The 27,752-nt window shown below is 39.1% G+C and overlaps 2 protein-coding genes across 4 annotated transcripts in view; both read right to left on the bottom strand.

Moving 5' to 3' along the window:
* Positions 1–15,648, bottom strand: part of gatad2ab (GATA zinc finger domain containing 2Ab) — a 31,993-nt gene extending 16,345 nt beyond the window's left edge. Inside the window, exon 1 of one of the 3 annotated variants that reach the window (XM_020632121.3) lies at positions 15,493–15,648. Coding sequence is in view for 2 of the 3 variants with exons in the window: in XM_065955905.1 (XP_065811977.1) it covers positions 499–590 (92 nt within the window). In the remaining variant the exon portion in view is untranslated. Of the gene's footprint in view, positions 1–498; positions 628–15,492 lie in introns of those variants that run through there. The other 2 variants (XM_065955905.1, XM_065955906.1) reach the window with 2 other exon arrangements.
* Positions 15,649–18,766: 3,118 nt separating this feature from the next.
* mau2 (MAU2 sister chromatid cohesion factor) lies at positions 18,767–27,456 on the bottom strand. Its single transcript, XM_020632186.3, has 18 exons — positions 27,187–27,456; positions 26,786–26,869; positions 26,537–26,632; positions 26,309–26,403; positions 25,946–25,973; positions 25,614–25,769; positions 25,289–25,435; positions 23,654–23,744; positions 23,454–23,557; positions 23,211–23,288; positions 22,463–22,528; positions 22,261–22,344; positions 21,686–21,735; positions 21,491–21,568; positions 21,287–21,398; positions 20,417–20,507; positions 20,191–20,318; positions 18,767–20,052 (listed from the first exon to the last, which is right to left on the bottom strand). The coding sequence occupies exons 1-18, from the start codon at positions 27,418–27,420 to the stop codon at positions 19,978–19,980; spliced, it is 1,797 nt and encodes a 598-aa protein (XP_020487842.1). The 5' UTR covers positions 27,421–27,456; the 3' UTR covers positions 18,767–19,977.
* Between the last annotated feature and the right edge of the window lie 296 nt (positions 27,457–27,752).

Below are 27,752 nucleotides of genomic sequence, written 5' to 3'. Positions count from 1 at the left end.
TGATGTCCCCACTGGGACTGGACTCAGCCAGCAAACACATTAACAGCCATTTAAAAAAAAACGGAGGCTATTCTACTGCGTCCTTAGGGCTCAAAGGGAGTGAAAACAACAATTATACTGACCAATACGAGCAATACAAGTATGGATTATCTTTGCACAATAAAACACATCAGTGTGACAACTGTTTTTTCCTTGTTTGGCTGACAGGCTCTGGCCCTTTTAATATTGAATTAGTCAATCAAACAGCCAGATATCTGACCCAGAGACACGTCCAGGCAATGATTATCTGAAATTCATGACGATGATTACTTTCTTCTCACCGCCATAAAGCGATATGCTACAGCTTCTTTTCATGTCAGTTCCTACTTATTAAGCACATTCTCCAATTATGAAATCATAAGAGGCTCCCAAAGAGTCAAGTTCCTACCCTGTGGGATATCATCAAAATAGAATAAAAAAAATAAAAAGATAAGACTACCTATGCTAATCTGTGCTCACCAGGCTAGGAGTGGGGGCAGGGACCCAGCTGAGGAGGTGCCATGGTTGGGGGAGGGAGAAGGGTGCAGAGCGCATGTGGTTAGCTGAGCCATAATCTAACTGTACCCAAGTGAAAAATACTCTTCCTTGTCTTCTCTCTCTCTCTCTCTCTCTCTCTCTCTCTTGCTAGCTCCCTCTTCGTCCTTCCCTCAACCCCTCCCTGCCTCATAACCTCACCTCCCCCCCTCCCCCTTTCACTCTTCCTCCTCCTCCTCCTCAGTTGTTCTGTTGTAGGCTCGGCCAGCCCAGTGTGTATTTGTGTGTATGTGTGTGTGTGTGCCCCTGCTGGTTGTGTCCTGAACGCCAAGGGTTAAGCCCCTGCCATTTTAACGCCACTGACAGATCAGACCATTAGGGTGTTACCTAACAAAATGGAAGCCTTTAACCCTGAATCTGCCAGACTGCCTCTGTGTGTGTGTGTGTGTGTTCATATGTGTGTGTGAGTAAGTGAGCGAGCGAGTGAGAGCCACAAGCACACAGAGTGTATGTATGTGTGCGCATGTCTCCACCTGGATTCTCCCTCAGCAACGTGACAACGACAACAGCAGAAAGTCTAGCAAGTGTAAGCCAGACTTTAGTACAAAAGAACACAAGAATGTGTGAACATATATCTACATTAAATTATGCACAACTATGGTTGTTTTCCACCCACACACACACACACACACACACACACACACACACACAACACACTGGTGAACTTGTAAATGTACCTTGAGAGAACTAACAAAAAAAATGCCACAATGCATCTCTTCTGGATTTTGGTGAGCACGTACAGACATGCATGTGAAATCCATTAAAGCCTTTTTTTTTGTATTAAGCCATTTTGTATTAACACCATTAATAAATGTAAATGACTGACCCCTGTATGACAAAAGCCCATTATAGCTAATGATAATGGAACCCTTTCACATCTCAGTCAACCCTCTGTTCAAGTTTTAAGCACCAAGTCACATTTTCAACCACAAATGTTTAGATGTGTTAATAGAAAGGAAAAGCTCAATGTTTTTATACTCTAGACAGGGATAGTCTTTCTGCCAAATTGCTTCCTAATGGTTCCTTCATAATCCTGTAAAAACAGAAGCCCATACCCTGGTGTGCAGACTGATATCACATTACATTTTGCAGAACAGGATGGCAGCAGGAAGTGACCAGAGTGGGTCAAAAAGCTTTAAGGTTGTAAAGAAATTCACATCGGAGCACATACTGGACAGGAGAACAAAACCGAGATCAAGTAGGTCAGTGGTCTTGTGTTTCTGAATGGAAGGCTGCATCTGATAAATGTTCAGAGAGAGTGAGGGATTTGGAGGGGAACAACTGGTGGGACAACCTGTACACGACTTTGTAAACAATGGCTGTATGACATAAGGAGCACTGTCAGACATCACTGTCACTGTGTGCAGGAAACTCTCAGATTGTATGAAATGTGTATTTCACAGGCTTTTCACACAGGGACAGCTTGTAAAGTGTTGATACTTCAGTGTGTTGATAATCCAGTCTGTATAGATGCTTAATCAGCTGGTGGCTGTGTATAATATCAATCAATATAAAGTAACCTTACAACCTGTTGGACAATGCAGCCGTAAACTAAGCCCAGTTTCACTCCAAAACTGAATAGACTTCAAAAATAGACTTTGAATCCATGCATCCATGAATCCAGAATTTTGAATCGAAAATAGATTCTGAATCTAATCGTGACTCCAATAATTGAATCATGAGACACTGAAAGATTCCCAGCCCTACTAAACATGACAGCTAGCATGAACATTTCCACGTTACATTGTTAAGAAATAAATCAAGGATTAAAACAGAATCTCTGACATATATTAAGTCTGTTTTCAGCTGCACCCCATATCACAGTTGAGAAGATTCATTGTGATACAATGGATGAGAAGTTTTTCCTCATAACTTAAAGGCAGGTTGGTAATTTTCGAAAACTAGCATGATTTTGAAAGTACACATTCCCTCAGTGCTCCGTATGTACCCACCCCCTCTCCTCTGTGCTCCCTCTAAACCACGCCCCTCACTTACATGCACAAGCACCATTGGTCCAGAAGCCGAGCTCAGCTCATGCTTTGGAGTGTGGGCTCATGCATGCATGGGGTAGAGAACGGGCTGGGAGAAAGGGAGGCGTGATTGGTTCATAAAAATGGCACCTCGTGCAGACATTGGTCGTAAGTTTTTACAGGCTTACAACTGCTACAGATGACGGATTTTCTTCGTTCCTTTTTCAGAGCACGAGTTATCCATTTCTGTCAGGACCTAAAGACAATTTCAACCAAAATCTTAAAAGTGTTTCTGGAGAAAATTACCAACCCTTCCTTTTACTTATGCGTATAGTAGGGCTGCACAATATTGGGAAAAATTTACATTGCAATATTTTTTTTCCCTACGATATACATAGCGATATTTTTTAAAGTTTACTGCTTCACTTTGTTCAGCTGAATTCTCCCTGACTCTCCCTGAAATGATGATTACAGACTCGCACCTGATGTTCCCTCTGCGACCAAATAATATAACAGGGATATTTATTAAATATATTAACGTGCTGCGCCCCTCCAGCCTGCGCGCGCGAGAGAGACACACAGCGGGAGCGCGCACATACAGGCTGAGCAGATGCACAATGGCTCACAGAGTTTGTCCTCCTCCTGCGTTTTGCCTTTTTTGTATGCTTGAGTAATCAGTTGCCAGAGATGTGAATCAATGAAAAGTAATGTTTAGAGACATTTCTCGAATAAGCACAATGCATTCCGTGAAGATGGTCTGCCTTGGAAAGAGAAAAAGGGCGATTTCTTCAGGAAGCAAAGCAAACTTTAAGCAACAGATTACTTTGACATGAACCTGTATGACTGTTTCAAGTTTTATGGCAGCTCATGAAATCGTAAGGCGTGGGAAGGAGGACGTGAAATAAACAATAAAATGGGCTATCACAAGATCGAAACTTAGACCTCAACAAAAAAACCGAGAGCCAGTTCTGACTGAAGACAAAGTTGAACGCACAGATCTGGAAGCCTTTAACCTGCCTTTAACCCCGAAAGTGTTAAATAAAGCCCTTTATGTGATGTTAACTATAAGCAAACTGTCAGATTGTCAAAATCCCCGCTCCTAACAGCAGTCGAGATGACAGAGCGCTGAGAAGGTGTTCTAACTATGAGAGTTGTTGCATGTAATGTTGTAAAATATATAAATCTATGCTCATTTAGATCTATTAGTAATGTGAATGGGCGTAGGCAGGCTAAATAAACTTAATTGAAAGGCTCATATATTTTCGGCTCCAGACAGATTTTTTTTTCTTCACATCTCATGTCCTTGCGACTATTGCGCATGCGCACATTGGGATGACGATGCTGAAACAATATATCGTGCAGCACTAACGTATAGGTCCTGCTTTGTTAACAGGTGGGCGCCAATATCGATGCAACCCATTAATTCCTCACAGGAGCTTTAAGGGCACACTCAATCACGATTGTCCCCACACCATTCCCTCGCAGGCCTCACACTGCTCATGGAATAAACGGGCCTGAGCACGGTTACCTCTTGTGCATAACATCGTAATACAACACGTGAATGGACTGACGTAATTATGAAGCATGCTTAGTTTACAGGAGAGGCAGACTCAGAAAAAAATAAATAAAGGGATGCGCGGTTGAGTCCGCATCTGCACATGGTAAAGTATAGCAGTCATGTATCTGTGTTGTTTCTCTGACTTTGTGGGTTATTTTGAATAATTTTAGTGAGATACAGCCTGAACACTTGATGGGATTTCTCGATAATGAAGGCTGTCCAACTGTAGACCCGTGCTTGTGCATGAACTGTACCGGGCCGAAGCACACCTCTTCCAAGCATGCCAGGGCCCAGGAAGCTCTCTAGGGACTTTAGGGGTGAATGTGCTTAGGCTCTGCCGGATTGCTTAGTATGAGTATGCCCTAAGACACAGTGTAGTTCGTGCAGTGTTTCCCCTACCATTATATTAGGAGGGGGGCGGCCCCTGATGCGCACGCACGCCTCTCTCACTGCCGTTACTCAGGGTATGCGCTGTTAGCATGCTGCATTCAGGGTCGCTCAGACAATGACAGATACATTCAGGTGCGCTCAGAAACGGGAGATGCAGGAACAAAAACTAAGCTGGACAGACCGTTACAAGTTCAAATAATTTTTCAGTTGCTATAACGACTGCTGTCATTAAAAGAAACACATGAACACCATGATCCCTTTTAGTATCTGTGGCAGTGTCCGATTCCCATCAGGATGGCAGCAAAACACCGTAAGTTCTGTTTACTTTCCCACACTGGAATGTTCGATTATCAAGCATTGATACAGAATGTGTTTTATTAGTAAACGTTACGTTACACTGTTGATTTGTTGTCTATAAATACATCGCTACTAACGTTAAGCATTGTTAGCTTTCCGGACCAGTTTCTAATCCGTTTGCTTACCGGACGGATGATTTATACCCTGGCGTTGCTTGATTGAAATATGACACAAAAGAGACAACTTTTTTGTTTGCTAGGCTGTCATGTGATGTAGCCGTTTACTCTTGAAATTTCACAATCTAGCAACCAGTTCCAAGTAAACATGCATGAGACAGTACAGCTGACAATTGTAATTACAGAAATGATTTTTGAAGTTAAGATGGCTGTAGTCTACTAATATCAAAATATGCATGGTGTGGACTGTGAATTTTTAGACTTATGTTATATTTCAGATTTGCTATTGTGAATATTCATGTGCTTTGTGTTTTTCACCTTTACAGGAATAGGCAAAGCAGTGTGGAGGATTTTTTTCCATAAAAAGAACCAGAAACCTTGCACACCCGAGGAGGCTAGTGTGTATATGAACAGCATCGTCTCAATGATTGCTAAGGACATGAGACCCATTGATGGTGAAGGCTTCTGTGAAAAGGAAAATACTTTCCATTCAGGATACACCCTTCCATCCAGGACTACTTTACTGACTTGATGGAGAGGAAGTATGTGGCTACCGTGGACAAAGTAAAAAGTGAACTAAAAGAAAAGCACATCCAAAATATCCCTACACAGAATTTTATTTTGGAGAGATTCTTGAGGAGCAATGCTCTAAGTGCCATGTTAAAGAAATGTTTAATGAATATTGAAATGTTAACAAGAATTGTTTTGATATCCTTATTGTGTGAATAGTTACATTGATAAAGTAATGCAAGATAATCGTTAACTGAAAAATGAATCGTTAGATTAATCGAAAAATGAATCGTTAGATTAGTCAATTAATTGAAAAAAATAATCGCTAGATTAATCGTTTGAAAAATAATCGTTTGGGACATCTCTCATAGAGAGGCAACAGTATTGACTTCAATCTGTAACATAACCAGCTAAAAACTCCCCACAGGAGCTTCAAGTCCCCACAGTCCAAAAGTTATGAAAGCCAAAAAATAGACTTTTCTTAGTTCAACTCAGCATTACATGAGTAACTGAACTAAATGGTACACACAGAGGTGGAACTTCTCCAGCTAAGGCTTCAGCTTTTTCAACATACATTAAAAAAAGCATGATCATCTCATCATGACGTTTTTGATACTGTTTCAGTGCTAATATTGTGCTCCTCCTAAAAGCTAAGGTGGATGTGAAATGTGAACAAATGATAAGTGGATTTGTTGCAGGAGAGGTTTGAGAAGTTAATTCCATTTTTTCTCCCAAAGTAAACAATGGGCTTAACTGAAAATGAGAGCATTCAAAGGCCCCGTGTCAACGTAAGGTTTTTTCTCAGTGCCAGCATCTTTTTTTAAAAGTTGTTTTTAATGATTAGGTGGTTTGCAGCAGACAGCAGCCGCCTGGATGAAAAGCGCAGCGACCAGCGTCTTTTTTTTTTACAACTTTTCAGAAAGATCACTGGCGCACTTTTCCAAATATATGATATTCCCTGTATTTTAGCCTCCTACGGATAGTGTCTTGTACACATATCCCCTTCCCTCGCGTCTGCTGGGGTAAAAAACAATCTCAAATATAATCCATGCAGTAAAAAGTAGGGGTGCAAACGAGCATTAAATAATAATCGGACATAAAAAAAAAATGTAAACGATAATCGTTATGTAGTCCACATTTTTGTAAATGTTTCTTGTTGCATTGTGGGTTCTAGGATAGGCCTAATTCAAAACAGAAAAAAGGAGCACATTCAAACAGAAATAAAACTTCAGGTGCAGGAGTGCAAAAAGAAAATAGATGACAAACAAAGCGCTGATAAAGGCTCTGTGCTGAAACGCGTCTGTTGTTGATCCATACGCTGCTACCCTAACAAAAATATCCCTTTAATTAACCCCTTTATGAAGTCACAATGAACAAAAAGTCCCAAACAAACAAAATATGCAATATGATCTACGAAAGCTCAGTTCAAATTGTCTTTTTAGAAAGATGAAACAGACAGACACTTAAATCGTTCACCTGTTCTATTGTAACTTAATTTACCAGAGTAAAGTGTGCTCTACACTGCAGACTATAGTCTTTGTTAACAGAATGTGCCTAAACATGCACAGGACACTTGGAAAACACACTAAAGGGCATATAAAACCAGAAAAAGCATAATATGGGACCTTTAAAGCGGTCATAAGATACGTCTGTGTGAATTTTTATTTGAGTTTTGGCTTCCCTATCATTTTGTATATAATGAGTGCAGTCAGCTATTATTTGATGTTACAGATATCACTTAAAAGGTAGAGTTCGTTGATACCAAAGATTTTTGAGGAGACCCCTGCATGCCACAATTAGAAACCAAATTCTATTTTGGAGTCATAATGGTGCACTTTAAAGTATGATTTGTCATTTTCCCCCAAAGCTGCATGACATCAGTCTTATCATTCCCCCATGCAACAGATATATGGGGCAGCAGGAATGTCAGTGAACTTCAGGAATGATAATGAGGTCATTTTTGTCCCTCATATGAATGACGTAGTACAAGACGATCGATGCAATGTGTGGAACGCCTCAAAGCACTGTGGCACAACGTCCTTTTCCCAAAAAACTGTGTCTGCTACTTCACACTTCTGCTGATGAATTGGGGTCAGACTTCCAAAGTCTGTGTAGGTGCAGCTTATTTTGTGATTGTTACAGCAGGCATAATAACAGTGCATTAATGAAATACATGAACACATGATCTGCCCAAAACAGCATTGTGAAAGGGAGTTAAGTAGCACAGTCTGACTGGCAGTTACCGGTAAGTTGCCAGTCAGTCTGTTTGCTGCACTCAAAGAGTTCAAAAGTTGCCATGTCAGCAGTGGCTACTATAAACTGTAAAAAAAAAAAAAAGGACGAAGCCTGAGTGACGTCAACCATTGGTTACTGCAGGGTGCTTTGGAAGCCCATGTGTGGCAGTCGCCATGCTGGAAATGCTGTCTCAACCGAATGACAGGCTGGGAGCTGAACGGTTTTTAGACCTCTTGACAATTTGTTACATCAGACCCACCCCTCAGTCACGTCAGCCACATGCCTAACTATGCATATCCCGTATCAGTCATAACATCAAAATGGATGATCGCTAGATGTGTCTGTGCCGATGAAGACAATAACGCATCAAACCAAACTGTTTCTTTTTTTCAGACTGTAAACATGTTCATTTCTGCTGTAAATTCAGGCATTTTTGAACGGGGTCGTGTGTATGTGACTTCTGGGTCTCTTTGAGCCAGCCTCAAGGGGACACTCGAAGAACTGCAGTTTTTTTGCACTTCAGCATTGGGTTCACTTTTCAAAACCTGAGGTTGCCGCTTGTTGGCCACAGAGTGGAAGCAATTGTTGCAGGCAGAAAGGAAAAAAACTACTTTTGAAATGTTAAACACATAACCTGTAAATGTGAAGTCTTGCTTATAGCAGATGAGATGCTACGTTAGGACATACTGAACACGAGGGCTGTCCCTTGTGCACAGACATGCTAGTGAAATTAACATTATCTAATGGTTTCTTTTCATTACCGTATCACCTATTTGTCACAGCTCTAAAATTATGGAAATAAGCTTGGTTGTAGAAATCAATGAAACCACTGTCGCAAAATCAAATAGTTACTAGTTGTAGAAGTGGCCAGTCAGACTCAGACTAGCAGGCTGTTTCCCCAGCTTCAAGTGATTGGAAAAGAAACGGTGTACTTCAATTTCCCTTTGGAATTAATAAAGTATTTCTGATTCTGATTCTGACTGACATTCATTGCTAGTAGTAGCTAGGTTGATCCTGAAGTATTTGAAGTGCATCTGAAACTTCAGGTTGGCTTCATTTCAAACCATGCCCAACATTTTATCGTTCCTTCAGTGTATTTCTTCCTTTAATTGTTAGGTTGGTCACGTTGTAAACACCCGTGCTTAAATCAATATGAAGTCCAACAGGGTAAACAAGAAACAGCCAGTCAAACATTAGAAGATTCCTCTCTTCCAGCTCCAAGAGTTGCCTGAGGCCTTTGGGTGGGACCCTGTGGACAATATGACTACTCCTGTCCTCTGGCATCTGATGCAATAAACAAGGAAACTGACTGAACAACGGAGAGCTCTCAAAACCAAAAACACATTAAGATCATAAAAATACAGTGTAGATCTTCTATAGAAAATCTATTCCAGATCACATTTCTGATGACAAACCAAACCAACAGGCCGCCCTGCCATACCCCTCTGATCTCCTCATACCTTGTATTCCATCCCATGCTCTTTTGGAATACAGGGAACTGGTCTTCAATCAGAGTTTTAAAAAAAAAAAAAAGGGCCGTCATTCTTCCCCAGGTACAACTTTTCTTCGACACCAGACAGTTTTTTTTGTTTTTTTTAAGACTTATTTTGGGCTTTTCGTGTCTTTAATGCAGAAAGAGGCAGTGGATAGAGTCGGAAACCAGGGAGAGAGAGCGGGGAATGACATGCGGAAAGGGGCCACGGGTGGAAGCAAACCCGGGCCTACCGCTCGAGACAAGAGTCTCAATACATGGGACACGCGCCCCGACACCAGACAGTTTTAAGCCCTGTTTACACATTAACTACTGAGATTTTAAAAATACATTTCAAGAAATATTTGCCGGACATTTTTCCCCACACAATACAGTGTTGAACACGCTCTCACAACTCAAAATACTCTGTTTGGTTTGGTGGTGGTGGTTATGGTGTTGGTGGCAGGGTTGAAGGAGGAGGAGAAGTCTGTCGTAATGGCCACTGTTTCTGAGGTAATGACCCTACAGCTTGTGTGAGGACATTTCAATCACAATAGTAAAAATCATAATACTGTTTCAAAATGATTATCTCTGAATGCTGGTGGCGCATTGGTTAGTGCGCGCTCCCCATGTATGGTGGCTGTAGTTCTCCAAACGGGCGACCCAGGTTCGAATCCAACCTGTGGCTCCTTTCACGCATGTCATTCCCCACTCTCTCTCTCTCCCTGATTTCTGACTCTATCCACTGTCCTAACTCTACAATAAAGGCACAAAACGCAAAAATAAATCTTGAAAAAAAAAAAATATATATATATATATATATATATGATTATCTCTATCGCCACTAGGAAGCATTATGAGCAAGGTAGTCAAGTAAGACAATGTCAATGGTCAAATAGACATGCCCAGTCATTCATTTAGGTTTATACAGCGCAAATCTCCTGCCACTAAAGAGAAGCATTGTTTTGTAACTAACCGGCATAAAGCCGGTAAATACCGACTAACTTAAACCCTGCTGCCGATGTCTCTTTTGGGACTACTTTGCTTGCAGAGCTGTCGCTGTTGGCGAACCCACACACTTATCGAACCTGTATGCTAAAGATGCTACAAAACAGTGTCGTCTCAAACTTTAAACCTCACCAAGCAGCTCAGTGGAGTGGCAGACACCAAGACCTCTCCATGACACACAACATGTTAGCATATAGGCTAGCTGAATAGCCCTCTTGTAGGACAATGATGAGCTTCTAAATTATGTTATACAGCGTTAGCATTCATAAGAGCAGTCGAACGTCACTCCCGGCTTGCCAGAGCAACCAGGCCCCCGTTTGGGTGAAAACAAGCCCTGAGAATGTATCGGCAGTAGAATAGAAAACACTTCTAGCGGTGGCATTAAACGCTATTGCCTAGCTTTTTGTACTTTTTTAAAAACACAAAGGACAAAGGAGGGTAAAAGAAGAGCTCTGTGTGTTTGGACTGAAACTTAAAGTGGTAAACTGTGGGACCGCTGTCATATTCCTGCTGGCTTTAAGGCAGCGATCGCTCCGTGACAGCAGCGCAGTCTATTACCTGATTCTTCACACGTTCACTAACGTATTAACAGCGTTTCAACTGTCACGTCACATAAATATGTTGGTGAAAATGTCTCTAAAGAAAGGAACACTACACCAAATCCTCTTACTATAAAATAAATGTCAAAATAAAAAGTTTGCTAGCTTGATACAAAACCTCCTCGTCAACATTCACACTCACGTATTAAGAAAAAAAAAAGGTATTAAAATCATCCAGGTGACATTACTATGTTAGTCTTTTCTAAATCAGCTGAAAACCCAGAGTTTATGTCCGTTTTTTCTCTAAACTAAACATCTATAACCACTCCATACAGCTATGAACACTGTTAAAAACTATTAGAAAGAAATATTATTTAAAAGTAAAGATCTTTCTCGGGTAACATGGTTAATAATTTCTCATCAGGTGTGTGATGTGAGTTTATGACTCCTGATCACAGTATGTGCTTGTTTGACCAGTTTGACGGAGAGAAACTGAAAAGACACTCATGTTCACGTTTTAGTGTTTATTTTATAATGTTATGATGCCGATCTCTGTTCACAAATGTCATATTTTAAATGTTTACATCACTGGTCATCGGATTTAGGCTCATACTGGTAAAGACCCCGACTTTTCCATTAACCGCCATTCATTCAGATGGAATGATTTCACCCAGAAAGGGGCGGGGCTGGCATCGTTTGGGCAAAGTACCCGGATTGGTTGCTCTTATGAATATTAGTAGTGTGTCAGCATTATCCCCATCGTGCATTGTAAATAGCTGAAGCATATTAGAACATGTTACATCTAACACATTTTTTAAGCTACATTGGGGTGTCATTTTTTGTGCTTTAAAAAAAGTTAAATAGCCAGCAAAAAGGGAAACCCTCAATGTAAATAAAATGAAACACAACAGTGCCCATAGTGAACTTAATGCTCCTGGATCAATATGAATAAATGTGATTGGGTTGCTTAAGTTTTTTAGTGACAATGGCCTGATAATAGACCAACAATCTATTCTATTCATAAAAAAAAACATGGGCATTGTGCAGGGCAGGTCTATAATGCCTAATGTAATTTGTGCTAAATGCTATCAAATTTTAATACATCAACATAGACCCAATTAATATAATCACATTTGAAATTCGCCCTGGCCGTATATACAATTAAAATGAGATAAGATTTAAGATATTGTGGAAAATGTATTTTGTACACTCTGCGAGTGTCATGGTTCCGTAAAAGCACTCTAAATGTGTCCAAATAAATATTTACATAACTAATTTGCCCTGATGAAGATTAGATAAAAGTGTAAATATTAAATAACAACGAAGTTTTAGTCAGTAAAAGGTTTTTAATAATAATCTGTGAATTCCAAAATGTGACCAATCCCTGTAGACATCCTATTTCTGATCATTAGGTATTGAGTATTGAACCAGTATCATTTCAGCTGAAGTATCGTTTCAGTAATGAGTATTTTGGTATCGTGACAACACTAGTTCACACATGCACCCCTCACAGACAATGTCGCCAAGTGTGCAGTGCACTTTCACTTTCAGTTGGTAGCTCAGTGCCTTCTTACTTAAAGCCTTGCCTTGGTTTCAATGATCCTTCCTTCCACTAGCTTGATGTTAGTCTAAATAAAAACTAGACTTGAGCTAATAGATCATGACCAGCAGCCATCAAGAATACTGTGAACAAAATACTTACTTCATGTTTCTTCTAACCTTTCAGGTAGAGGAGCATCCAGAATGTGTTTTTACTCTCTTACTTCTGTGTGGCCCCTTGGCTGCCCTGGGACCTCTCTCTCTCTCTCTCTACCATGGCTGTCGGTGCATGTGTCATGATGTTTTCAACTCGATCTATGTCCTCCAAGAGAAACAGCCTCTTCTCTCGTCTTTCTCTTTCTCCCTTGTGTGTATGTTGTCCATTCCTCTCTTCTTACATGTGTCAGTTTCCTTTCACCTATGTTTGTGTGTTAGTGTTGTCTCTATGCTCACAGGGCTCCTTGTGGAAAGGTCACTTAGACTTGGAGTTACTCTGTATCCTCTTTGACACAGATTCTTTATTTTTGTTTAAAATATATATTTTTAAGAACTTTGAATTGTATTAGTTTTATTCTAGAATACATGTATGCTTGCCTAAAACAGGTATCTCTCCTCTGATGAGTTTCTTTTATTTTCCTCATTTAAATATTTATCTTTCCTTCATCAAACCTCCTCTTCCTTCCTTTAGGCAAATGTAAACTATTGGGCCAGATAAATAAAACTGACTTGACTACAACAATCCAACCACAGTCAGTCAAGCATCCATTCACTTTAAAAAAATGTTAGATGAAACTTCAAGCACTTAATAAATTGAAACTAGAAGTAACAAACAAAACAGAACTACAAATTGAACCACCACAATATAAAAAGAGGTTGATTCTCCATCGCAGCATCGTCTTTTACTTTTATTTGACAGACAATACGTTCTTAATAATTCTACTTGTGACATCCCTATGGCTTAATCCTTATCTTTAAGTTTTTAAAGTACAATGCAGGTCCATCATCTCACAGCAGCTACTGTCTAGCTGAATGATTGTGTAGACTTTGTAGTCTAAACAGCATTTCCTGTTAACTTCTCAGAACGACTGGGCTCACACTCAACCAGACACAGTAAGTGTTAAGTTAAACTGTGTCTTACAGTGAGCTACACAGATACTATTGTCACAACAACATTCCAAATTTGGATGCACTTAAAAATATAATAGCTATGTCATAATACAGTCCAGAGAGCTACCACACGTGTACGGTCCAAATTAATGTAATTAATGAAGGTAAGAAACAAAGACTGTTGTGGGGATTGTTACATTCACATGTATTACAGATGTGATCGCCATTCAACTTTCACACGCATAACTTTTACTTAAAAGTAACAACTAAACTAAAATAAAAATGGAAGTGCGTGCTTAACTTTCGTCAGGATTGTCAGCACAATATCAGGATTGAAGAGCACAACTTGAACCTCTGAATTCATTCACGAATGAAAACCATAATAAACTGAAAATTAGGCAAGGTACCTTGGAGCGATTGACAAAAGAAAAATAAGAAATTGTAGCGAGTAAAGGGAAAACTATATGTGTGTTTTAAAGTTTTGGTCATGATGAAGCAGTAAAGAGTGGATCTTAAGTCATGCCCATCGGGTTACATCACTCTCAGGAGAATTTTTCATAAAGAGGCCCCCCTCTCCTCAGGCAAATCTAAGGCCCATCATAAAATGTGTCCACCGTCACTAGCCAAGGGTACCAACAGTCTGCTAGCTCTATAAGGAGGACACTTGCTCTAAAGGGGAAAGGATACTGCTGCTCAGCTTAAAAACACCTCAAAAGACAGGTGTCCACTGAAACGACATCACCCATGGTTCATAGCTTCTCATAGATGTAGTAACTGCCTCAGAAATCCTAATTCAAACTCTAAGCCACAACATTCATCTTAAATAATTCAGATATCTCACAAATAATGTATCGCCTCTTTTAACATCACATGATTCAAATCACAAGATGCCTTCCGAATACCTAACTTGAACGTGGAAATGAACGACACAGTGGAAGCAGATCCCTTAAAGAGCGAGACGTCTATTTACATAACATACCGTGGTGGATCTGATCCTAGGTGCACACAAACCTTATAATTCAGAACAACCACTAAAGTATGCGTTCAGTTGTCTACAGCCTGACGTAGGTGATCGCCACTTACTCGTCGTGAACACACACACACACACACACCCAAACGGAGGCACCACCGTCCACCATTACGCCTCCATAAAAAAAAAAGAGGCTTTTCACGGTTCAGCTAATCTGACAAAGTTCTGAGATCAATGGCTCACAGAGGAGCTGTAACCATCCACGGCTAACAACAGGAGTCGTCTTAGTGTTAAACCAGTGTCAAACTTTAGAGTCCCAACTTTGCTACTTAATTTTCACCAAACCCATCAAACAACAACAACAAGCTACTTCATGCTAACGTTAACTTGGCTTGCCAACAACAACCTGTCCATCTGTCCAGGCTACCAAAAAAAACACACACACACACACTCACACAGAAGCTAACTAAGGCGAGCTAACAATTATGATCATCAAGATAGTACAGATAAAAAAATTAAAATAAAAGTAACGTAGCTCAACACTTGACAAGTGAGCATAAAGGGTTATGATGTGTCGCTTGGATTTCTGTTCGCCTCCAAATAGCGATACACGACAAGACAATGAAATCGACCCCGTCTCTTGTTAGTGTTAAAAGGCTAGCTAGCGAGCTATGTTAGCATGCTAACGCTAACTCCCTGGACACTCAAGACGAGACATTAGCTGAAATTATTCACAAGTAATCAGGCGTTAATTACGTAAACTATGACACATGTGTCTCCTAGTTTCCACCTGTATTTACACGTCTACAACAAGAGCAACTTGAATTATGTTTCACTACGGGTGCATACTCTTAACAAGTTTGCCGGGGAAGTTAGTTTTAATATTGCTCGACTTTTTGAGGCGGTCTGTTCTTGGCAAGCCTGCACTCTCTGTAGGTGTGTGTGTGTGTGTGTGTGTGTGTAGCACAGCGACAACTGTTACCTTCACTTTAGCCGGGATCAAGCTATGCTAGTTAGCTCAACTTACGGTAGCTGGAGCTAACACCAATAGAGAAACTTCCCTTCCGTCGTCATGATTTGATTGAGAAAATTGAATAATGAATGAGTTGATTATGATAACGATATATATATATATATATATGAACTTACGGAGTCTAGGAGGAGCCTGATCGAGTTCCCCCGCGATTTTCAGATGTTTTTTCTGCTGGTGTTTAACTGGCTTCGGTGTAAAAAAAAAAAAATCCCGGGGATCCCCTCTCTTCTGTCCGCTGCCACTCCGGTTGCCAGATAATGTAATGAGCCACCACAGGCGGCGTCATGCTGCGTTCATACACACCTCGGAAATGTTAAGTTTCCAACTCATAGGATAGAAAGGAGAAAGCACTGTCGAGAGTGGAAAAACAAAACAACAAATGGATGGGAATCCAAACAGCGTTTAGCCATTTTTAAATGTGCAAATAAGTAAACACCACTTTTTAATTGTGTTATAACCTTTAATTTGGGAATTACATTTGATTGGATTTTATTAGATACATGCAATTGTTAAATAATGATTAAAATAATGTATACATTTTTTTTGCAGAAGGAAAGTATTCCTACACGTCTTGCAGTCTTAAGATCGCTGGAACTGCAACACAATATATATTAAAATGATGCAAAAATGTTACTATGACCCTTTAACTTTATTATGTTTTACTGACTATTCAGTAAGTCACAACTATGTTCCTACATCTGTGGTGTTTTTGAGTCCATACTATTCTGAGTTGGTGTGTGTAAAAAAAAACCTATTGTTTTAACTTACCTTTTCATATCGTACTTTCCATAATAGTATGTTCTTCTTGGTCTCTGTACGTTTGACACATATAATTAGTATGTATATCTTATTAATAATAATAATAATGATAATAACTTTATTTATATAGCACCTTTTACAAAGCACAGGTTTACAAAGTGCTTTGACAAACAGCAAAAACAAGAACAAAGCAAACTAAACCAAACACAGAAGAACATAAACAACAGCAAGAACATAACAAATGCAAAATATTAAAAAATAATTCAATACAATTCAACAGAAAAGAACCCATATTGCACGATACCCAACAGACATATATAACCCGACCATCACAAGAACCATCATAAGAATCCAGGCAACACAAAGAACCCAACAACACGAGCTGAGACCAAAAGGACCAAAGATTTTAAAAGATGTAAGAAACTAAAAGAGCTAAACGCAAATAAAAAGATAACAGCAATAAGAAGGTAAGAGCAGTAAAAGAAATAGAAACAAGTGATTAAATGATAAATAAATAAAATATTAATAAAAATAAAAAGTTTATATAAATATAAATCATAAATAGACAAAGTAAGATAAAAAAAATGACCAAGTTAAAACATAAGAGGTGTTAAGATAAGAGCATAAATAAAGAGCATAAATAAAAGAACAGTAAGAAGTAAAAGAAGATAAAAATAGTAAAACCAGTAAGAAAAGACATTAAGAAGACGACATCACATAAAAGCAAGTCTGTAAAAGTACGTTTTAAGAAGGGCTTTAAAAGAATTGAGGGAATCTGCGAGTCTCTGCGAGGGAGGTCGTTCCAAAGTCAAGGGGCCCTGACTGAAAAGGCCCAGTCACCCTTTGGTTTTAAGTCTTGACTTTGGGACGACCAGGAGGCCCCCAGCTGAGGATCCAAGACTGCGGGCTGGCACATATGGTGTCAGCAGCTCTGTTATATAGCTTGGAGCCAGCCCCGTCCGTGCTTTAAAAGTAATGAGTAAAATCTTAAAATCGATTCTAAAACTTATAGGAAGCCAATGTAATGAAGCTAAAATTGGAGTGATGTGATGTCGTCTGTTAAAACCAGTAAGAAGCCTAGCTGCTGCATTTTGGACTAGCTGGAGGCGAGACAGTGACTTATTTGTGATTCCGGAAAAGAGGGAATTACAGTAGTCAAGTCAGGAGAAAATGAGGGCGTGGATGATCTTTTCAAGGTGTGGTTGGGTTAGTATTGTTTTAATTTTGGAGATGGTGCGTAAATTGAAGAAGCATGATCAGATAACTGTTTTGATATGGGAGTCAAAGGTGAGATTGCAATCAAATGTTAGTCCTAGATTACTGGCTTTGGGTTGGACATTGGCGAATAAGGGACCGAGGCTGCTCTGAAATATGAGTAGAGTTTGGTGGGTTGAATACTATGATTTCAGATTTAGAATTGTTCAGTTGGAGAAAGTTTTGTGCCATCCAGCAGTTGATATCGTTTAGACAGTTTCTGACGAAAAAGCGAATAAAGAGAATGCCATCATGTAATATTTCTATTTAAAACATTTCTTCAGCTTATGGCATATTCTATGCTCAAAAGTTTGTTGTGCTAACAGTTCATTAATCCTGCACAACATGAACCAGGAACATGACCAGAACTAGTGATTACGGAGTATAGACATCTGACATCTGAGTCTATCTGGCCTTGTGCCACGCTGATATGATCCTATGACGATCATACAGATCTTGCAGCAGCTCCAAGAATGATCAAGACAAGAGTTCCAAACTTACACAAACACAAGTATTATGCCAAATTAGCGCCTGCCACCTTGCAGAGTACATATGTCTATTTATGAGGTACAATGCTGTCCTTGGGTTATGCCTTGATAGCCTGATCCAGAGGTACACAAATTGACACAAGTGACTCTTGTGATGTACAATATATCTGGACCATATAACTCATGAACCATATGGGATCACTTCAATGTCCACAACTTATTATTTGGAGCTGTTGTGGGAATCAATGTTATCAAAACTAACCTGGCGAATTATTATCCCTGTTAATAATTACCCCTGAATATCAATTTCCGTCATGCAGAAAACCCGCCTACAAGATGTGCAAACCAGGAAGTTAAATGGTAAAATAACCAGAGATCAACATGAAGGAAGTTATCCCCAGGGGCATGCAGATCTATTTTACCATTTTAACATCTCAAGCATTAAACAAGAAATAAAACTTAAGTGAACTGTTATAATCTAACTTGATACATTCTCTTTAAATATGATTGTTTAATTCAAACCAAAATGTGTTCATATTTGGTCTTGAAGAAACTTGTGTACAATTTCTTGCAAGCAAAACACTGGAAAACTCTAGCACCACCTAAAGGCTTAAAAAAACATCCTCATCACCGACTCAAACTGAAACTTGCTTACTCTGCACTTAACTCACTTCTGTGTGTCATGCAGCTACCAGTGTCATCGAGTTTCCTTTGTAACGTATTGCTGTGTACAACTTTAACAGGTCATCAAAGGGTTGAGAGGCCAAGTTCTCCTCCACTTGTCATAGTTATCCAACGACAGTGTGCCTGCACCCAGAGGCTTATAAACAACCTTCAGTCTAATAGAAGAAAGTACTCAAATGAATGTATTAGTCAATAAAATACACAATTTCAATCAGATTTTTATTGGAAAATTATTGAAAACTAGGTAAGCATTAAAAACATGGGCATTGGATAGAATAGGGTATGGCTTGTACTTCAGCTTAAACTGTGTCAGTACAGAGTGCCTTAAATACCAAGCATTGAGATTTCTACATAGGATAGCTAAAAATACATATCACACTTTACTAAATTGACTTTATAAAATGTCACTGTACAATAAGGGTTCAACAAAGGGGCAAATCTATACAAACAAAGTGAAAAGAAACCCTTTAGTAGAACTATCAAGACAAATTAAAATATAACAAAATAAAAGACTTTTTGAATATCTGAAGATTAAAATGAGCTCAATGATCTGTAAAAATTAATACATCGAGAGAAAATTCATACAATAAGGAACTTTAAACAATACATCAGTTCAATGTGTCATTTAATGGGTATGTGGCACCTTCAAAACCTCTGAGGATAAAAATTCTGAAGTATTCAAACTTTGCTCATGAACGAACCAAAAGTGACGCATACTCCGGTCCATAGAGGAACTGCACGCAGTAGATTGTGCACTGTCCAAATACAATGCATACTGCCCTTGTGAAATGTCTCAACTGATTGCGTGATAATATTTTACATGTCCCTATTCTTTCAAATATAGATATTGTGCAAAAAGTATCTACGAAGAACGTCTTATAAGGAACCCAGATCAGAAACTAATGTACAGGGAGTCCGCATCAGTAACTTCCATGCATGGAAAAAAAAAAAGAAAAAAAAAGGAGGATGCTTACAAACAAAAAGGCAAGGTGAAAAATATATACCAACAGTTACAAAAATATCAACATGAATAAATTAATTTCCTCTGCATGCTCCCCTATCTACCTTTTTTGTTTTCCCAACAAATGGAAAAGAAACGTAGAGAAGGCCGTCTTTCTCTGAGGCAGGGATTCCCCTTCACATGTTGCTGTGTCCTCCACTACTCCAATCCAACCCTTGTAGCGTGGTAGCATCTATGCCATCAGAGAGCATGAAATACATGTGCAACAGTAGTTGTAGTTTGTTTTAACATTTGAAAATGTGATAGCAGACAATCAGGAAGCAATGTGTAGAAGCCAATAAAGTGAAGGCCTGTACTCTGTGACCTGCTACAGTGGTCTGATAGCAGGTTGTTCGGCACCAGTCTGTTTGCTTACAACGATATACAAGCTACCGTCATCTGAGACACGTGTTTTCTCATAGCAGGCTTGCTAGGCTGGTGGTTGGGCCGTTCTGGGCTTGAATCTGGACAGGGGGAGGGCCATCAGTCCACTGAAAAACAGGCAGAAAATACAGTGATGCAAGTATTACAAAAATGGACAAACACATGAATCCAGCACTCCATTAGTGAGAAAAATAAGGATAAATGCAAGTTCAGATAAAAGAAGCAGGCTAATGTGCTCCACATACACTGATGAGGTTATGCTCAGGGAGGCTGCAGGCAGCGATGTGGTCCTGCAGCAGCTGCTGAGAGAAGTTCTGGTGCATCTGGGCCGCTTCATGGGCATCCATGGTGTTTCCAAGGGCCTTGTTCAGGTCTTTAGACAAACAAATGTGTAATGGCAAAGTTATAAGAGTGGATAACATAGTGCATATAAAGACATTGATTATGTTTTACCAATACGTGGTGGTTTACCTTTTAATAGGGCTGAAGACCAGAGCTGGACAGACATGTCAGGGATCTTGCTTGCCAGCTGCATGGCAGGTACCACCATGTTGTTGCTTTCCTACAGAGAAAAACAGCAACTATTAAAAAATGATACGGGTCGTGTTTTAAAATCCACAATTAGTACACTTTAGGGTCTTAACTAGTCTTTAAATATATGCATGCCATTACATCCTACATACTCGGGGTATATATTTATGGATCATCCATGGGCATTAAACAGCAGTAACTGTGTAACAGTTTGTACATACAAAATAGTAAATGATATGCACATATAAATGATATGTTCACACAGATGAAGTATTTTTGAGTTTTCTACATGTTCTAATTTTTGCCTCATACTAGTTATAAAAGTAAGAGAAAATAATGTTTACAGTATTTGTGTTGTAATTGAGGAGGGAGCAGTGTTGTAACCCAGACGGCTTCATGGAATTTGTTGCTTTGTCTTCTTACATGATAAAGGAAGGAAGCCATTTAGCTTCAGTGGACCTCCCTCAGTGAATCACTCGTATCAAAGGGGTGTCAAAAAGTGTGGGTTCTGACCCTAACCAGTTACAGTTGTTCTTTGCTGATAAACAGCAAATATGAGGCATGGCCATGACAAACTCTCGTCAAGTTAATTATGATATTACAAAAAGAAGAATGTGGTAAAAACAAAGACTTTTTATTGAGTGAACATTTTATTGAGAAGTTTTAATTTAGTGGAAAATGTATAAACGGTTTTATAAATTAAGTCCTAGCTACTCAGGACTAATCAAGGGAACCAAGATTAGGAACAGTAAACAAGATGAAGTGTGCTTGTGTGAACACATTAGGCACAGTAGTCTGTCTTTTTCTTACTCTGTGGTTGCCCAGTACGTAGAAGATGTGACCCAACAGAACCAGGGAGCAGGCAGTCAGTCTGTTCAAATCCTCAGCATTAGACATCTTAAGGGTTTCCCTCAGGAAGCGTCTGAAATAAATGGAAACAAACATGTAAACATTTTTATGTGAAGCGTGACTATGGTTGGTTTGTTGACATAAATAAATTCCATTTTGTCATACTTTGCCTCGTTGTAGCGTCCTTGAAAGAAGGACAGTAGTCCCCTGATGTAGAAGGCTGCAGCACGGAGGCAATGGGAGCTTAATCAAAAACAAGAAAGGAGGTTTTTTGTTTGAACCCGCTTAGACAAAATGCAGTCTCATATACGTTCATTTATTTTCCTGTTTCATTTTTATTTTTAATTAAATGCTTCTTACCTTACTGGAAAGTTATGGTCTGGATTTATTCTCTCCAGGAGGCTATACAGCTAAAGAAGAAATAATACAGGAAATACATTTAGTACATTTGGTTTGTTGTTTGGTTTTGACTCTTCTCACCTCTCCTTTGTTTTTTAATAAACGCTTTCCTACAATGATCATAACGTCAATCAACTTCCTGTATGCTTCAAAGAAAAAAAAAAAGAAAAAAGAAAAAAAAGTGAGCCTGGAAAACTTTTTTCTTTGTCAAAGCAAGTACTGTATGACTCTTTGTTGAAATTGTAACTCGTTGGCACCATCTGGTGGTCAAACCACGCAACTGCAACACCGTTTCTTACTGCCAACCAACACTGAATCTATGGCTTTTCATGCAGCTCCTTCTTTTAACTTTCTGGCTGGCTTATGAACAAACAACATTACATCTTTAATAAGCCATTAGCAGTGCTAATGTGTTGATTTTACTCTACAATTAAGTAAACAAAAAATGCTACACAGTAACTAACCACTTCTATTTTGTGTGTTGTATCCATCACACCATAGTACAATTAATCTTGGCCCATTATTACTCAACTGACCTCCTGGTGTCTGTTTCCTTCCCTTATGTAGACACTGGCCAAGTTGGTTACAATGTATGTCCACAGTTCCTGGTGTGTGGTGAGCTGAAAGACATCAATAAAGGCATGTTTCAGATGAGCACAGAGCTGCAGGGTAAAAAGGATGAGAAGACAACAAAGATGACTGTATTTGAGGAGAGGCAGCACATTGCTGTGTACTTACTCGCAAGGCTGTCGTAAACTGTGCCTCTGCATTATCCATACAGTTGACTGAGATACAGTATAGGCCCTTTGTTAAGAAAGAATAAGAACAGAATGCCCGTTATGGATCTGGATTTGTAAAAGGAATAAACTTTTATGAAGTCCCAGTATATAAAAAAAATAAGTTTCTCTAAGATAACCGCTTATGGTGTTGTTTATTTCTCTCTGAGTTCTTATTTGTAGGGGTTGAAATAGTGTGTTACTTAACATACATGAAAATTGTTATGATTGATTGATTCTAACCACATTGAGTTCCATGTGATAATTTATCAGTTATTTCAAAACAAACTTGCAGCCTAACATAATTAATAATAGGCTATGAGTACATTAGGAGTGTAACGAAAAATATTTTCTTCTCGTCTTCAATTATCCGTTAACCGTCCAACACAAGATTTAAAGCAAATCATCCCTAACAACATTTTCCCACAGGTTAGTATTCAAACATGAGTTGGTGTTAAGTTACAAAAACCTCCTTCATTGTAAATGTGGAATACAACTGTCTTTAAACTTGTAGTCTTATATACATTTTCTGTACTGTGATTGTTACTGTGTTATATATTTGAGTAAAGTCAGAGTCATTTTGTTTGAATTTGTGAAAGTGTTTCTAAACTTGTGATATTTTTGGCTTTGCTTGCTATAGTGATCCTTTTCAGGAACACACAGCTGTAGACACAAATGCACAAAGAGAGCTCAGATTTGGAAGTACTCACTAATAGTGTGTGAAGCTGAGCAGCGTGGTTGGTGAAGAGCCTGGGGGACTGTTGGCACAGCTGACATACCTGAGAGATCTGAATGGACAGAAGAGAGTCAAGTGTTCACTTCCAAAAGCTCACTGAAGAATGCTAATTCAGGTGTGTGACACGCTTTAGATAGAGTGAAAGGCTTCTAGCTTTTGTATCTATTATTTACAACAGGTAAAAAAAAATCGTCATGGATACAGGAAGAATCTATACCTCTTGTAATGCAGTAGCCTTGTGGCCTGTGACGAGTCGACACATGATGATGTGCTCCAGTAAAATGACTTGAAATGTGGAGAGGATGGGGCTGCAGTCCAACACTAAAACAGAGAGATACAAATAATCATACACAAATAAAGTGTCAATACTCAACATTATATAATTAGTCATAGTTATTACAGAAACAAGGAACTCACTCTTCAGTTTCTCTAGCTGCATCAGAGCCTTGTCTGTGTACTTCTGGGCTTTTTCCAAATAACCTGCTTGCATCGAGTGCATCACTGTGACCTGGGAGGTGACAAGACAGAGAACACGTTGAACAATTTGAATCAAGACCCTAAATAAACACATGACAAAGAAAATAAATAAAAATGAGTGCCATGGCAACTAAATCACTGCAACAAGGGCATTAGTGTCAAGTCTAGTAGCCTACATTTGTAGTCCAAGCTGTATTGACCAATCATGTATCAGCAGGCTCTGCTGTGTACTGGAGAACCACTCCGTGTGGACAGCACAAACAAGGCGGAACATTATCCAAGTTAATGACCCAGGTACCATCATCAGTAATCTATCAGTGATGTATTGATCGCTATTAACAGATATCTGGATATAGGTGCAGCTAACAATAAATTATAGATCAAACATTTAAACTTGAGCCACAAATCTGCTTGACGCTGTGTTGTTAAGGTAGTGATTAGAATTCCAGACACATCAGACGTGATCGATCCGACTGACACTCAACAAACAAGCAATTCAATGTTGCCTTCTCCTCTTGAGGACAGTCCTGACAAAGCTTGCATGTTTACTTTTTGAAAACCTGCATCATAACGTTGTAATTTTGGCAAACTTAATTCCTGTTAATTTCAAGTAAATCCTGAGCACCTTTTTTTTTTTTTTTTTTTGCTCATACGGCTGAAGTGAGTGGTTGGGAAGCCACCATGTAACTTGTCTTCAAGCATTAATAGGCACGATCACACGCGCAACCTAGAATGAAAATGATATAACAGTCTCAAAAAACCTTACCTGTTGTTTTAGTGGCTTTAAGGATTTGAAAAAAAGAAAAATTCTAACCCCCAACTTTGAGAAGCTCCAATAACTGCAGTGGACACTGGCACACATTATCCTGAGGTAATGACATTTTCTTTTGTAATCAGAGGCACATTTAAAGTTTTTGTTTTATTGTAGCCATGGCCTACATCACTTTTTTAAATATATATTATACTTGCTAAGTTGTCAGATGGTGAATTTGGAAAGTTAAGGAAGTCTTTATTGAATTCACAATCAGAATCCAAATACCGTCTTTGGCCCAAACATTTGATTCTTTGTGGCCGACTGGTTCATGGCCTAAAAAACATTTGCACCTATCGCTGAAATGCCAAACAATGTTATTGAAAATGTTTAATTAAACTACTATAAAATGATTTCCATTAACAGTTACAAGACAGAGAAGTGTTTTCTGAAAACTAGACTGAAATGCATCAAAGATGTACAGCGCGTACTCGACAACACAAAAACGAAAACCACCGACAATAACTAAAAACAAGAACAACGGCTGTGTTAAGCTTTTGTATTTGAAGTTAGCATTCAGATGTGTAATTCTCTGATGCTCTTACTTATTTCACAACAGAGCAACAAACACATTCAGAGGGAGATCATCAGCAGAGGTTCGAGTTTGATAATTGCATTGTTTACTTTTTGTTTTTCCACTTCATACAGCAGTAACATTACGCACAGTGGGGCACAACCTTAAGTAATAACAGCACAAGTGTCAATTTTTTTTTATCATAGCTTTTAGGGACTTAAATATTGCAAGGAAAAAGAAGTGGCATTACCAAATAGACGAGGACACACATGTGCTCCTTGGGAAGCCAGTGGAAGAGGTCAGCTGGGTTGCTTGGCAGAATCTCATCATCATGGAGTGTAGAAATGGTCTGGATGCACTGCTGCAGCTGCTTCAGACAGGGCTTCACACTCTTTACCTGGGGACACATGGGCATGACAAAACATCTGATTCAAGGTCCAAGTAGTTTGACACAACCAGACCTTAAAATGGGTTTATCATTTCTAACTCGAATTACTGCATGGAATCATTGTTGGCATACACGCTGATCAACAAGTTCCCTGTGAGTTCACAAGCAGTGTCACTGAAACCCCTACCTGTCCAGCATCCAGGTAGTGTGTGACCTGTAGAACCAGGAAGAAGACCCTGAGGGACTCCTTCTGGATGGGATTTCCCTGCCAGTTTTCAACAATAGTTCCGCACAGTGTGAGCAGAGGATGTACCTCCCCAAGCTTCCTCTCCATTAACAACAACTAGAAGAAGAAAAAAACACCATGACCTTACACACTCGGTAGAATCCAATGCTGTTTACCATCATTGTTGTTGCTGATGTTCAAAACAACCACTATTACTGATGTATAGGTATTAGGCTTTTAAGTTATTGTTTTACACAAAATCATGCAAGAGGAGCATCGCAAGGTGTACTTACCATTCCTTTACTCAAGAGAAACAATGCCCTAAAAGCAAAAAGGAGAAAATGTCAAGTAAGCTTTAATCAAGTTCTCCAAATCAATCATTTTATTTATTACCACATTTGTATGCATTTTACTTTAGAAACAGATGGACAACAGATAGCACTAATATATACAACCTGCAATAAGTACATTGTGTTTTTATTTTTATTTTGTAGAGGATCATTGAGAATGAGGTGTCACAACAAAGTATAGTCACTGACACTGAGATTTTTTGCACCCTAAAATAGTAATAATGTTTATCAGTGCAAATTGAGGGTGTCATATGTCAACAGCTTTCTAATATGCAGTCAACAGAGGATTGAATGACATTCCCTCACCTGGTATATTCTGACCCAACCACTCTGGCGTACTCAGCTCCAACACCCAGCAGGTCACATGCTGACACCAAGTCTTTCTCCAGAGTATGAAGTTGCTAAAAGAGACATTAAGTCAAACTTAAAACACTGAGAACAACCAACTGTTGGACATGCATTTTTTTTTTAAAGAGTCTTGAGTGAATGTCACCACTGAAGGGACATATTAACAAAAACAGCACTTCTACATACAGCCAACTGGAACAACAGCCTGCAGTGCCAGTAAGGTGTTTGTTGTGATATCTGGATAGCCTTCCGCAGTAAGGGTTTTGCAGAGTCCACCAAATTCTGCAAAAATTAATGAAAATAAATATTAAACACCAATGTGCACACTTCAATGAGAAACACATCTTTCCCCATTGTGAATGAATGGAAGAAGCTAACTTGGTATAATTTCAATCTCACGTTAATTACTTCAAATTAAATGAAAAATGTGCTTACCTGTTGGCAGAAGAGTTCTGACAAAATGCTGGCGGCTTCAAATTTGACATCTTCAAACTGAGGGACTTGTTGAGATATAAGCCACTGGAAATAAAACAAACAAAATAGATATCGTAAGTGTAAGCTTTTTTTTTTTTTTTTTTAATGAATCAATTAATCTCAACAGCGGTACCGCGTTATTTAGCAAACTAAAGAAAAAATGAAATCAGATTACTCGGGACGAACACCAAAGAATACGAGGAGATAAAAAACGTATCGGGAACATTTTTAACATATCCAACCTTCCTCGATAAAAAGCTATTTAAAAGATCCCCTTCCTTCACTTGTTTCATAGCTAGAGGCCTACACTTTTCCCCCTGTCCGCTGCATCCCCGCTCTTTCCTAGATCAAACGTCCCTCACCGCTTTCTCCAAGTGGTTACGTGCCAGCTCGCTGTTCTTGGTGTGGTGGTAGAGAACCGAGCCCAGCTGAAGGTGTGTCCGGGCTTCAATCCGCTGTGGAGGTTTAAACTGAAACACTGCCTGTAAACAATGCACACACAATCGGATTTTGGGCGGACTAGAGGTTCGAAAATGCTCCGCAAAGCCGAGAAGGGCGAGGTACCAGCGTTCCGGGGCCTCTACGTTTGACGCCATTTTCCACGACAACAACAAGTTTTTCAGCGCTACAGCCAGATTCCCGGGTTGCCAGGTTTGGTTCATGTAGTACAAACGACCAAAAAGCATGCAAAACTCAGAGTGAATCTCTTCTGTATGCTTGTATCTGTTTAGTAAACATTAAATGATAAAAGAATGATAATTGTTGAAAGGTTTTTTTTTTAAGTTTACTTGAGTAAGAATATTTCACAAAAGCACATCTCTTAAAAAAACTAGATTATTTTTAATAGAAGAAAAAAAATCATAGAAATACATTTTTCGTCAGGGGTTCAAGTTTGTTGATTGTTTCTCGAATTTTGGGCTGTAAACTT

The sequence above is a fragment of the Labrus bergylta genome, chromosome 6, assembly GCF_963930695.1.
Source record: "Labrus bergylta chromosome 6, fLabBer1.1, whole genome shotgun sequence".
Classification (NCBI taxonomy): domain Eukaryota; kingdom Metazoa; phylum Chordata; class Actinopteri; order Labriformes; family Labridae; genus Labrus; species Labrus bergylta.
This window is presented reverse-complemented; position numbering and strand designations above follow the sequence as displayed.